The sequence below is a fragment of the Monomorium pharaonis genome, chromosome 9 (genome assembly GCF_013373865.1).
Source record: "Monomorium pharaonis isolate MP-MQ-018 chromosome 9, ASM1337386v2, whole genome shotgun sequence".
NCBI lineage: Eukaryota > Metazoa > Arthropoda > Insecta > Hymenoptera > Formicidae > Monomorium > Monomorium pharaonis.
In genome coordinates, this window is record NC_050475.1 from 12,437,427 (window position 1) to 12,452,084 (window position 14,658).

General features: G+C 34.7%; 2 protein-coding genes across 6 annotated transcripts in view; one reads left to right on the forward strand and one right to left on the reverse strand.

Moving 5' to 3' along the window:
- The window catches only part of LOC105834955 (protein SMG9), a 110,416-nt gene that overhangs the window by 94,452 nt on the left and 1,306 nt on the right, over positions 1-14,658 (forward strand). Inside the window, exon 7 of one of the 2 annotated variants that reach the window (XM_036292288.1) lies at positions 1,922-2,811. The exons of the other annotated variant lie outside the window; for it this stretch is intronic. Within the exon in view, the coding sequence (XP_036148181.1) occupies positions 1,922-2,074 (153 nt within the window). The 3' untranslated portion in view covers positions 2,075-2,811. Of the gene's footprint in view, positions 1-1,921; positions 2,812-14,658 lie in introns of those variants that run through there. 2 annotated transcript variants of the gene reach the window in all.
- LOC105834956 (protein Dr1) overlaps positions 1-14,658 on the reverse strand; it is a 61,445-nt gene that overhangs the window by 6,173 nt on the left and 40,614 nt on the right. Inside the window, exon 2 of one of the 4 annotated variants that reach the window (XM_036292294.1) lies at positions 7,207-7,316. The exons of 2 other annotated variants lie outside the window; for them this stretch is intronic. The gene's annotated coding sequence lies outside the window, so the exon portion shown is untranslated. Of the gene's footprint in view, positions 1-4,812; positions 5,991-7,206; positions 7,317-14,658 lie in introns of those variants that run through there. One more of the 4 variants, XM_036292295.1, reaches the window with a different exon arrangement.

Below are 14,658 nucleotides of genomic sequence, written 5' to 3' on the forward strand. Positions count from 1 at the left end.
CTCACATAAGATGCCTCATAATCTTGGCAAGATACTCTGTACACCACATCGTAACACGACATGCTATCTAACGGGCGTGCCATTTTTTATCAAATGTTTTAAATTGTTCTTGATAGAAAATGCTATTCTACAATTTAGATTTCTAGCATGGATGTAAATTTTTAAGCGATAGTTTTAACGAAAGGAATGGTAAAAATGGGATCTTTTCTTTACATTTTTATAGGTCACTATTCTGGTTATTAACCCATGAGAGTTCTTTACTCCACAGATATTTCAGTCTATTATGTAATGTGTGGAAAAGAAATGGAATAAAATAACTATTTTTAATTAATATATTGATAATAAGATTTATGTTTTTTTCATGGAACATGGGATATAACAAATAGAAAATTCTATCTATTAGATCAATAATGACCCCTCTTTTGTGTGTGTGTAAGGTGGTGAGAAATAATTGAGATATCTGCCAAAGGAGATCTCTTTTTGGTGTCAGTCGATTATTTTGTTGTTGTTAACTATTAACTTCTAAGGTCTAGAAAGAGGTCTAGATAGTTAATGCAGTTGTTCATGCTCAATTCAATGGTAAATTCAAGTCTATTATTCAGAGCGTTAAAGGTATCTAATAAAATCTGTACCAAGTCACTGGGAGCTCTTAAAATAATGTCATTTACATATCTGAAATATAAAGGCAACTTTAAAAGAAGAGAATTAATAGCTATATTTTCAATGTCTTGAAGGAAAATTTCAGTGATGATGAGAGATAGGGGAGAACCCATCGGAGTACCAAAAAACTACTTACAATATTTGTTGTTGAAATTGAAACGGCTGGAATTTAATACTAATTATATTCCAATCAGAAATTCTTTCATTGGAATATTAATGTTTAAGGCAACTCACTCCCACGTTTTTTTAAAGCTCTCGTTAACCATCGTTAACCGTCTAACAGTATATTGGTAAACATAGAAACCACGTCTCATCAAGAGACATTAATTGCCAGTTATTCTCAAGAGTAAATCCATTTAGTTTGTAAGCCAATTGGAAACTATTCTTGACATGACTATTAGGTTTCGGTAGACACTCATAGGATCTTATGTAGAAAATTTGCTAATAGATAAAGAGGGCTGTTAATCGATGAAATTATTATTCTAAGTGGAAAGTCTAGTTTATGTGTTTTTGATAATCCGTAGACTCTAGGAAGGATGCCATCACTTGTAAATAGTTTTTTGTAACGTAGTTGTAAAGTAGTGAGACCATCAATGTAGTTTTTTCTTTTTTACCTATTGAGCAGGTCATGTGTTTCGTTATTAATATTGTTACAGGAATCTTTATTGATAGGACAGTAAGTGTCAAGATCTGACAAAATTTGTTCCATCTTTGAAATATAATTACATCTGTCTAACACTACTGTGGTACTGCCTTTATCAGCTCTTGTAATGATTATATTAGGATCTTTAATGTATTGTTTGGTAATGGGTAGCCATTGAAAATAAAGCGACTATTATCAAAAATGAAACCGTTAAATTATAAACAGATTTTATAAAAATAAAAATGGACACAATAGAGTGGACACAATACATTTTCTCTAATAAATTCCTTGTAAGACACAATGTATGAAATAATATCTTCAATATAAATGTAGGAATCTATATAATGCTAAAAAAAGTGGAGATCCGTATAACTGTCGGATGATATTTCGGTCCAAATCATAATGGATCCACCATTAAAGTTTTCTTTCATTCTTAAGGTGCCTGGAGCAAATTGTTCTCCAGCACAATACATTCGTTGACGTCTATCGGGCATTTTGAGACAATCTCGATTCGTCCGTGAATAACACAATTTCGCGATGCCGATGTTTTAAAGCTGGCACTTAGACTAGTCTTTGTCGAATGATGTCGTCGCTCACCTCTACTCCAATTTGTTGCAGATTATTTTCGACGTAATATGCCGATTTAACAATATACTGATCCATTTTGTGCCATTATACATCTTGGATAACTGGATTCAGGTCTCCGAGCATAACTACCCGTTTCCACATATCTGTTGTACACTCATTGTACAGTTGTACGAGGAACGTTAAAAAAATTTGATTCTGACATTCAAGTTGTACAAAAGTTGAACGTCGGAGAGAAACGTTTTTTGGTGACGTTCACGTTGTACAAAGGTTGAGCGAAGTTGTTTCGATACTCAGCTCAATTTCGCAACAATATTATTATATTTTGCAACAGTCGCACAGTTTGTAGCGTTGATTATGAATGGAAGGAGTTAACGTTATGTATCAAACTTGTTTATAAATTGCTGATTTTAAATGAAAAAGTTGTTTTTGTAATATTTTCTTCAAAACAATGTAGCTCTGTTAAAAAAAAATCATAGAAAAATGTTCCAAAAACAGATCTGTTAGTAAATAAATGAGTATAAAAATTCATACATTTGTTGTGAGCGAAACACTCACAACCAATAAAATTATATTATAAAATATTAAAATTATCATATAGCTCGCCGATTGCGCGCGGGAATAACCATATATGGTCGTGCGGAGGGCCCGATGCCCCCACTAATAATCAAATCCGCGACACTATTTAAGCTGCTGCCAAACAGCGGCCAGCGGGATCAGTGATAAGCAATCAAGCCGATACGTACGGCCCGCACGAGTTCGGGACTCAGCCGCAAGCAAACCTCGAGCGAGCGAAGAGACGACGCACTAATTCCGAGTCACGCGCCGTATCTAATCAAGTGTAACCCGACGTGGCACCTTCGCCGACCGCCGCTATTGTACATTATAAACTGAATAAACCTTTTTATTAAATTCACTTAAAATCAGTGAGTGAGTAATTTGAGGACCCTGCCAACAAAAGCCGCCTTTTTTCCGCGAGTTCCTACTCCTTGGGCAGCAACGAATCTCTAAAGATCTTTTGTCGCACCGCAAGGTACGGCAAAAATCATTTGTTGTACCGGCGCAACACATTTTTAAATCAGGGAGCTAACTCCATTGAGCTACGCAACGATTAAAAAAAAGTTTCCCCATTTTTCAAGCACTAACGTCCGTCATTTTGTAAAACGTTTATTAGAACTCAATTACAATTTACAAAGTTTTTAAGAAAAAAATTTAAGGTTTAATTTGAGCTTTGGTTCATTTCAATACGATAATTTTTGGCGGAGTTGTTGCTGTTGAAAGATACTGAAAAATCTACGAAAAATTAGGTGGCTCGTTTTTTTGTCGGTGAGTGTAGTTTATAAAATTCAAAATAACATTTATAATCAAAAATTTTTTTATTCAGTACTAAAACAATTTCTTTAAAGTTACAAAGAAATAATTTTTTTAATTGCGGAGAATTTTGCTCCTCGCAGATTTCCCGCCCTCCGCCATAAACCCTCCACCTTCCGCTCTGAATCACTTCATGCCTCTACCACTTCTTATGCACTTGTAACAAAAAATAGAACGTGTTACTCGTATGGATCGGCTATTTCCTACGAGTGCGGAGAGGACGAGTTTAGATTTTACCCAGTGAACACATTTTATAGCGGCAATATAACATGGAAGTTACATGTAATTTAACATTGTTATTCTTGTGATATGTAGGTGCTATATGACATGGAAATAACCTGTTACGTAATATTTGTTATACGCAAGTGATCTAGCTGTTATACATCGTTTTGGCGTTACAGTTATTCAACAAAAATTGTATAATCGTAACATAACACGTTCGTATCAATGTTATTACGGAACGATGCGTCGTAGTTGACTCAGAAATCAGACATTATAACATCCTGAATAACAGATCTATTTAATAATAAAAAAAATTATTATAAAGATAATGTTTTCAAAAATAACGGTTGGTCTACAATTACTGCGCACAAAAAATGCACAAAATCTAAATTCATCATGTGCTGAACAAAAACAGAATAATAAATGTATACTATTCAATTTTTCTTAGAATTATGATCTATATAGTTAACCATCTAATTAATCATTTGAACGCTTCAAAGATTAGTGCTAAATAGATCGCAATTTCCATCAAATTATTAAGGTTATGGAAAAAGATAAATTTAACAATAAAATTAATAAGTAAATAAATTAATGCTATTTATTTTTAATATGTTTTGCAAAATTTAATTGCTTTTATAAAAAATAATATAGTCGCGTCAGTTTATATATAGGTATATGTAGACAATAACAAGTACCCATATCGATGAGTCAAATTGGCGTAGCAGGTAGAGTACAAGGTTCGTAATCCTAAGGTCCCGGGTTTAAACCTAGCAGCGGCAAGTAAGAATAAAATAAAAAATAACATAATTTAAATTTAATTAATTAATAAAAATTTATTCTAAATGTAGTATGTGCTGTTGATAAAAATAATTTCAAAAAAATGAAATTTTTATTTTATTTTATTTTTCTTTGTAACTGTTGTGTAACGGTTAGATAACATGTAATTATAACATGTTATATTGCTAAGTCGGAAATTGTAACTTACATGTAAGTTACGTGTAATTTCAGAGTAACGTAACCTGTTATATTCGGTTACATTGCTGTTACACTGCTGCTATATTACTGTGTTCACTGGGTAGTTACAGATTACGCATACTGAACGACAGCTTAATAAGTTCGAACCAACAAAATATAAGGACGTTTTACGATAAAAGATAAATTTGTTGTAAAGTGAAGCATTAACAATAAAAAGTCTAAAATGACGAGTGTTTTGGAGTAATTAATGCGGTCAAGACAGAGTCTATTGATGAGTAAGAGCAGGCTTTATCCCGATAAGGAACGGCAGTCAGCGATGAGGCAAGAAAGTCGACGCTGGCTTGGCAAACTCTCACCTTTTATTTAACACATGGCACGGTTCGGAGATGAATGTGCTCTTCTGGTCTATGAATTACCACAATGACTCTTACACGTTAACGTCTACAAAAAAGTTCAACGTTTATTCGCAAATGCGCACGGTGAATAGTGGAAATGTAGCACTGTAACTTATAACTAATGTAAAATTATGTATAATACGTAAGCGCGTGCTCTCGTACGTTCGGTCGTACGCGATCTGCTGCGAGCGAGAGCGAGCGCAACCGCGGCGAATTCGAAGCAAAACCCCACGCGACAAGCAACGGGTTCATTTTCGAAAATACGGATGGCGCTAAAGGTACTATTCGAAAGCGTTTATAAAAAGACAAATAACAACTTATATAGCAATAAGCTAATAAATAAAATATAAATTAAAATGTGGTCAAGTATTTTTTATTTCTTTAATTCGTCTATTAACATATTCATTAATGACATTATCAGAAAAAGTTATTTTGTAAAATAGTTTTTACTAACGTAATGTTTGAAATTTTTTACCAGATAATAAAATCGCTCTATCAAAATTTCACCAAACGAACATTATGTTAGTAAAAAGTATTTTTAAAAATAACTTCGTGATGATGTTAATAAATATATATAACAGACGAATTAAAGAATTTAAAAAATTGTACAAATTTTTTTAACAATAATGTGACAACTAAAAATGTTGGGTTTGATACAAAAAGATGTTTGACGTTATCATACATAAAAAGTATAAGTGGGATTAGTCATTATTTGAAAAAAATTAGCTTTACACACTTTTTTCATGGTTCCAAAAAACTCTGTACACATCTTATTGATACTATGTTTTGATCTTCGGTTTATTTGCTACCCTCGTGTATGTCAAACACATTTTAAATAATATTTTTTGACATTATATTATGCATATATATTTTATGACCATTAAAAAGGGAAAAAATAAATTAGACATATCAAAGAAAACCGATGTTGTCTATTGGTTGAAATGTAATAGTTGTAATGCATCCTACATTGGGCAAAACATCAGTTAGAGATACGTATAAAAAAACATAGGAATGACATTAAAAAAAAAAATAAAAGTGAACATTCAATGATCAGCAAACACCGAATTACAAAAAAACATAATTGGCAAACGCCTAGTGCATTACATTACATTGTGAGAAAACCGAAGAAGAAAGGAGATTGCTAAGATGTTTTTCATTAAAAAAAAAAAAAAAAAAAAAAAAAAATTTGCAAAAAGATACTGAAAGTTTAAACACGCTATATAATAGAATATAGGCTGCTTGTTTACATTCTGCACACATCTTATTGATACTATGTTTTGATCTTTGGTTTATTTGCTACCCTCGTGTACGTGGGACACATTTTAAATCATATTTTTTGACATTATATTATGCATATATATTTTATGACTCAACATTTTAATTTATATTTTATTCATTAACTTTTTGACATGTATGTTCTCATTTGTTTTTTATGATACATTTTTATATTTCCCGTCATTTTACACTTTTTATTTTTATTGTTAATCCTTTACTCCTTACATCAAATTTACTTTTTATTGTAAAACATGCTTTATATTTCTTTGGTCCGAATTCATTAAGCTGTTATGTCGTTTAGTATGCATAATATGTAACTAAAGTTTAAAGAGAGCCTAAATCAATGGTCGAAACGTTGTTTGTCTAATAAACACAATTTGTCAGAATGTCGACTAATTAACTTATTTATTTCTTGTTCATTATCATTGGCGACAATAAATTTATCTTATTTAAATTGAAATAAATTTTACAAATTTGATTATTCAAAAAATATTTCAAAGCGTTCGTAGCATCAAGTGGACCTTAGGTACCTTTTCATGATAACGCTCCGTGTTTATTTTCAATCTCAAAAGACGTGATCAAAAATTATGTGACTAAAAATAACAAATTGATATCTTTATTTTTAATAATGTAATATCTTCTGACGCTATCAAAAAAATAAGCATCAATATAAAAAGACATCCTAAGGCTTGCATATATATTTTGTCATCCTAAGGTTTGCATATATATTTTGTCATTCACCGCTATTAAAATACAATATAACCAGAACAGGCACAGGTGATAGTGTCGCGATCCGACGAAGAAAGCCCTAAGAAGTATCCTTGCCATTTAGTACAATCTCAAAAAGTTTAATTCTTACATATATATTGGCTACTTTGACTGAACTTCTTATACGTTCTTGCATTTCTTGTCTATCTTCTGATATCTCTTTGGAAAAATCAATAATTGCGTGTGAATACGCATGCCACTATCAATGAAATATAATGTCACTATACATATGTACATAACTTTTTATGGGACTGTACCATTCCCACTATCTACTACGCATGCGCATTTCAATTTAAAAAAGTACAAGGATACCTCTTAAAACTCTCTCAGATCACCGTTTACAAAAGATTCTACCGCCGCGCGCGTTCCAGTTATATTATATTTCAGTGTCCACAGCTGACTCAAATTCGAGTTTTCACAATCTGGAAAAAAATTGTTTTGTCGTTATATTTTATAATCTTTATTATCTTTTGTGTATGTATGTGTATGTGTGTGTGTGTGTGTGTGTGTGTGTGTGTGTGTGTGTGTGTGTGTGTGTGTGTGTGTGTGTGTATATGATTCAGAACGACCAGGTGTGCTTGCAATGACATTCCTGAGTTAATTCTGAGACGATTTTTCCTTTGTGAAAATTTTATCCAAAGCTTACTTCTTAAATTATTATATAAAATAGTTACCGAATAATGGGAGGCATACAAAAGGTAGGCAGGAGCGACGTAACTCAACCAACACATGACAACGAATGATTACAAATTCGATGTCTTCGTACTGCTTGACAGATAAATAATTTTATCGAGAATGAACAACACTTTACATGTAATAAACCCATAGGTATCGATAAGTCATAAGTTTTTTTCTTTCTTGTCACACAATACGCATCAAATTTACTCACGCACTTGATCGAGTAATTTATGAATTTATCAGTTCATTACCATTAATGACTACTGAGTAATCATTCTGTAGCTTATTTTTATTAAGAAATTATTCAGATTACAGGGCTGTACTTCCAAAAATCTCCAATTTAGTTCAAATATTGAAAATAGATTTCTTTTAGAAAAAAAACATGCAAGGATTTTTGGTGACTCAAAAATTGTTTTTAATGTCCGTAAGTAGAAAATGTATAATTTGTGGGCAAACATTTAAATCATCGGTAATTGTTTCCACATTGTTGCGTGCCACGGAGATAAGATATGTTATAAATATTAATGCGGGGATGTAAGAAGAGGTGTGAAATCCAGAACAATGTGGAAACAATACATAACGTAAATTTGAATCTTTCCCAGACAGCATATAACACTGTTAAGCAATTGCTTATAAATTATAGATTTCCTACTTCAAATTACTTAATTGAAAAGCACGATATATACAGCTCTTGTTATCAACTAACAAGCGATGTAAACAATATACAATACATTGAAGTCGCAAACCTATATGGTGCAGAGAACGCGCAAAATACAAAGCGACGGACTTCCACGCTTCCCACGCCAAACAAGATCCACGCTGTTGTTTCCACATTGTTTTGCGCCACGGAAATAAGATTATTTGCTTTAACCAAAAGTACATCGAGAAATAACTATATCAGTTAAGTCGTAATTTATCATCAACAAAGTACACACCATACTTTTGCGCACTTCTGTCCAAGGCACTCCTATCGGCTGGTGCGGGACAGGGACCGAAGGCCTCCTTGCACCCCTCCCCCTCATGTGTGTGACCACAGCGAAGAAGTGTCGTTAAAGTGTACTTCTCAATCATATGTGTGAATATTTGCAGTATAGAGTGAAAAAAATGGAAAGAGATCCATTTCATGTATTATTAAGAGGATGCTAAACTGCCCATCAAACTTGATTGAGGTCGATAATGCAGTCATTATTTATCCTTGTTCATGAAAAAATTTGCTTTAAAATACAAGTTATATAGCTTATACTTACAAATAAATGGTGTCTCGCAGTTTGGAATAGAAGGAATAAGACTATATTTGTCAAATTACGTTTACAAGCCGTAAAAAAACATATTTATGTGATCAAAAATTTTATTCATTTAAGCGCTTCTATTTTTAAAATATCTTTTTTGTACGGCTTGTAATCGTAATTTGACGATTATAATCTTATTCCTCAATCTATTCCAAACCCGGGAACACAATTTATTTGTACGTATAAGCTACATAACTTGTATTTTGAAGTAAATATTTTTTTGAACAAATAAACTTTAAAAAATTTTTTGCATTTTTGGTCTTTATCTAATCGTCCCCGGGTTCATTTGTGTACGTAGTACACTTTAAAAGTGTAAAAGGATTATCAATTCTGTAAATTCAATTCGAAATTAAGTGATAAATACAGAATGTCGGTAAAACACACGGCTTTAGCATCCTCTTAAGTAATATAAAATATGTATATTCCTAAAATTAAGATAGAAAAGAGTGATTATGCAATTTAATTCTTTCTACAATAATAAAGATTTAAAAATTATAAATTTCCTACTAACCGACAATAAAATAAAATTTTAAATCGCCAAAAATCCTTCTCGTATATGTATCTTCTCTCTAAAACAAACCCATTTTCAAAATTTGAACTAAATTGGAGATTGGACGTTTTCGAAAGTATCACCGATTACAGTAATTACAAACTATGCAATTACAATAATCGGTCAGAACATTGTTGTCTTTTACAAAATGTATCAATGCTTTGCATATTTACACACACGAACAAATTCCACTGCTGATTAATTAATATTCTGAATTATCATGGTATCAGACGAAAAGGGAGCGGTGCACTTGCACACAGTTCAAATGGACACGGTGCTTTTGGATACGATATCTTGCGCACGGTTCAAATGGCCACAGTGCATTTGCACACGTTGCATTTGGACACAAAAGAAATTTTATTAAAAATGTACACCAGTTACATGCACACGTAAAATTTGGCCACCAGATGTTTGCACACAAAAAAATGCCCACCGTTCACTTGGACATGTAAAAGTTGCACACCATTCATTTGCACACCGCTCACTTGCGCATGATTCACTTGTACATCGTTTACTTGCCTACCACTCATTTGCACACCAAGAAATGCGCACCGATCATTTGCACATGGAAAAATGCACACCGATCATTTGCACACGGAAAGATGCGCACTGATCATTTGCACACTGAAAGATGTGCACTAATCATTTGCACACCGTTCAATCAAACGCATATTAAATTTCATACATTATGGCTGCGTTTGCAATGTGGTTAGCGACTTGGACGGGATGGGTGGGGAAGAGGGGCCAAAGGCCCCCCCCCCGTGTGTGTGTGCGTGCATGCGTGCGTGCGTGTGTGGGGGGGGGGGTATGTAAAGCATTCACTGCACTACATGGGTTTGCGACTTAAATGGTGCAATTGAACTGTGCGCAATTGAACGGTGTGCAAATAAACGGTGTCCAAAAACACCGTGTCCAAATGAACGGTGTGCAAATGATCGGTGCGCATCTTTCCGTGTGCAAATGATCAGTGCGCATCTTTCCGTGTGCAAATGATCGGTGCGCATATTTCCGTGTGCAAATGATCAGTGCGCATCTTTCCGTGTGCAAATGATCGGTACGAATATTTCCGTGTGCAAATGATCGACGTACATCTTTCCATGTGCAAATGATCGGTGAGCATTTCTTGGTGTGCAAATAAGTAGTAGGCAAGTGAACGGTGTGCAAATGAATGGTGTACAAGTTTTACGTCCAAGTGAACGGTGGGCATTTTTTCGTGTGCAAATATCCGTGGCCAAATTTTACGTGTGCATATAACTGATATACATTTTTAATAAAATTTCTTTTGTGTCCAAATGCACCGTGGCCATTTAAACCGTGCGCAAGATATTGTGTCCAAAAGCACCGTGTCCAAATGTACGGTGCCCATTTGAACCGTGTCCAAGTGAATGTCACCCGACGAGAAGCTTTCATTTGCGCACAGTACAATTGGAAACGTTGCAATTGCACACCGTGCTATTGGACACATAAAGTTGCACATCGTTCAATTGCACACATTGCATTTGCGCACAGTTCTTTTGCGCACAGTCAAACAGATCGCATCTAGATATTCATAAACTAGCTTTTTTACCCGCGCGAAGCGCAGGCTCAAAAGCTCTTTCTTCACGCGTTCCTCTCTCTCTCTCTCTCTTGTGGTCCAACCTACGCAGGCTTAAGGTCTGTGGTGGTAAACGTCCTTGCCCACTGACGTTTTCTGTGCAAACGCCCTCAATAGGCATTTCGCCCGGATAGCCACTGCTACCCAGCCGCTCACGTCGGAATTTCTAGAGGTCATTACTACCGACCTCGTGCTTAGCGAGGAAGTTTTCGCATTTGCAACAGTACAACCACGTGACATTCTTAATGCGTTTAGACGTTGCTCCTCCTCGTCAGTGGGTCACGACGGAATTTCCTCTCGTATGCTACGTCTTGCACAAACTGTCCTTCTGATGCCACTCTGTGATCTTTTTAACGCCTCACTCACCTCATGCCATTTCCCCACCTAATGGAAGACCGCGCGCATTGTGCCTCTCTCCAAGTCGGCTACTCTTACAGCGCTCTCCGATACACGATCCGTCGCTATCCTACCTGAACTTTCCAAACTATTAGAACGCATTGTCCACAATCAGTTGGCTTGCGACAACTCCATTAATTAGGGATACTAAACTGCTCTGTTTTATCACTAATTTTTCGGACACCGAAATCTTTTTATTGATTGCATGGAATTGAAAATCCTTCTCCAAAATTAAAGTACAGATAGTAACGCGGTGCGCTGCAATCAATTTCATATGAAAAACGAAAGAAAGTTAGAAAATTATAGTTTTGTTATCAACTTCTGTAGTCGACTCGTGAAAACATTTGCTGCGTATAAAAGTTTTAGACTCTGTACGTATATAATAAGCATAAGGCGCACTTGGCATTTCAGCAAAGAACAATACTGTGCTTTTAAAATAAGCCTAGGAACCTTAGAAAAAAAGTTTTTCGTGTTTAAGGGGATCCTATCTGTTTTATCGACAGAATTGTACAATTTGTTCCAAAATCCTTCTCCACAATTAAAGTATAGACAATAACAGTGTGCGGAATACATAAACTTTAATTCTGGAAAAGGATTTCTAAATCTATAAAAGAAATACATACAAAATTTTGTTAATGACGTGCCTAAATGACTACATTATCGACCTCGATCAAGTTTGACGAGCAGTTTAGCATCCCTTTAAAAGTGGAAAATTTTGAGACTTGTGGCATGAAGATCGAACAACAAATGACGGAGTATTCCCCGGATATACATGCAGACGTCCGCGAATTATATATATAATGATGATTATGACCGTATGCTTCTTGGCGCATGCTCTGTCTAGCACAAGCCATGCGCGCGAATTTCAAATGTCTATACTATAGATATTTTTCCGGTAAAATTATTTATCCGTCAAGCAGTATAAAGACATCGAATTTGTAATCAACTGTGTGGATGGTCGCGCCGCTTCTGTCTACCTTTCGTATGCCTCCCGTGATTCGCTATGTACCTTTATTCCGGACTCCCCTTGGGATTGCCGGGGTGTTTGTAAGAGTGCACCAAACTCTTTACACTGGTCAATTCGTCAATATGGCACAAAAATCATATATACAATATAATTAATCTTGCAGCTTTTTTCCTGCTCTCTCCTCCAATTCCCTCTTCCTGATGTCCTTTCTCTTCTGCTTTTCCCTCCGCTGTCTACCTCTTCTTCCATCATTTTCTATTTCTCTGTCCCCCTCCTCCTTTCCCCCTTCCCTTTACTCTTCTCTTCCTCCTCAGACTCACATCCATACTCCTCTCCTGTTCTTTTCTATCCTCCTTTTCCCTTTTCATCTTTCTTTTCTCTTCTTCCTCCCTTCCCTCATCGATCTTCCTTCCTTTTTCCTCTTCTATCGGTTTCTCCACCTGTTTTTTTTCTCCAAAGTCCGCTGCTTTTATCTTTCTTCCTGCACTTCTTTCTTTCTGCCTCTGCTGTAATTTTCTCCTGTCCTTTTCCTTCCTTACTCATCTTTTCTGGTTCCTCAAAGCCCGCTCGTTTTTCTTTTTTTCTTTCCTAATCTCTTCTTAGTTTCTCTGTCCTTTCTTCGATTGTTTTTCTCCTTCTCTCCTCCATTTCCCTCTTCTTCCTGTCTTTCCTCTCCTCTTGTCTACCCTTCTTCTGTCCACAATAATTCTTCCTCCTCTTCTTTCTCCTTCCCTATTCCCCTCTCACTCCTCACCTCTTCCTCCAAAACGTCCTCCTTCCACTTCAGGCCCGCTCCGATTTTCTTTTCCCTCTTTCTTCGTCCCCTCTTTTCTTCTCCCTTCCCCTTCTCGAATTTTATCCCTTTTCCTCTTCTATTGCTTTCCCTTTTTTCTTCTTCGCTTCTCCGTTCTCTCCTCGAGTCTCTTTACAGCTTCCTCTTTCGCTTCTCTCCTCCGTTTGACCTTCCTCCTCTGCTCCTCCTTCCCCCTGTCTGCCTTCTCTTCCACCATGTTCCATCACTCCTCTCTTCCACTAATTTTTTCAGTTTTCTTTCCTCGATCATTTTCGCAGCTTCCTCCCCCAACCTCTGCTTTTCTTCCTATGTATTTTCCTCCTCCTTTCTTCCTTTTACTTCTTCTGTCTTCCTCTCTTTCTCGCGCTTTCTCCTTTTTTCTCTTTCCTTCTCAGATTCCTTCCCTCCAACTTTCAGAAGATGCGCTATAGTATTTCTAATGACAAACTAGAGTTTTAAACCAAGAAAAGCAAATAATTCGTTAAAAGTCTGCCGCTTCCGATTTTTTCTCATAATTTTCCAACTTTATTGATTAAATATGTAAGGTTAATATTTTTGGCCACATTTTCAGAGCATGTCATATTAATTTTATTGATATACTTGAAGTTTTTAAAAATGAAAGCGAGTAATTCGTGAACAATTAGTTGTTTTCTATTCGCTTTAGCAATTTTGCATGTATAAATTTATTATTACACACTTTGAAAAATATCATTTAATTTTCCATATATTACAGTAAAATGACAATATACTTTAAATATCATGATACAGAAGCTAGTTACATTTCTAGCCGTAAAAACCAAATACATATGAGTGACATCAAATTAAGCTAAAATATTCGCCATTTAATACTACATATATTTACATACACAAAACGACAATCCTGATAAGAAAAAAAGAAATTATGTTGCCACATTAAAACTTTTTACACAGTATTGACAATTGTATTGTCACAAATCGTAAACGTACACCACGTAAACTACACAAAACGTATATTCATAAAATGTAAGAAGAAATTTTCACGGACGCCGGACTTTATAATTTGTGTAAGTATACCAATAAAATTAATTATGACTTATTCTTTGGAAGCTGTTAAATGATCTGCAAATATTAAAAATGTGGTCAAAAATATTAACCTTGCATATTTAATCAATAAAATTGGAAAATTGCGAGAAAAAATCGAAAACGGCAGATTTATAACAAATTATTGTCTTTTATTGATTTAAAACTTTAGTTTATCATTGGAAATACTATAGTGCATTTTCTGAAAGCTGTAAAGTGGCCCGCTAGTATGAGGAAAGTAATAAAAAATATTAATTTTACACACACTTCTGATAAGCTTGCAAAATTACGAGAAAGCATAAGCTGTGATGGATTTCCAACGAATTATTCGCTTTCATTGAAAATTCATTTAAAATTCAAGTATATCAATAAAAATACTATGAAGTGATTCTCTGAAAGTTTTCAATCAACTTTTAATATTTTTTAGCTTTGCAATTT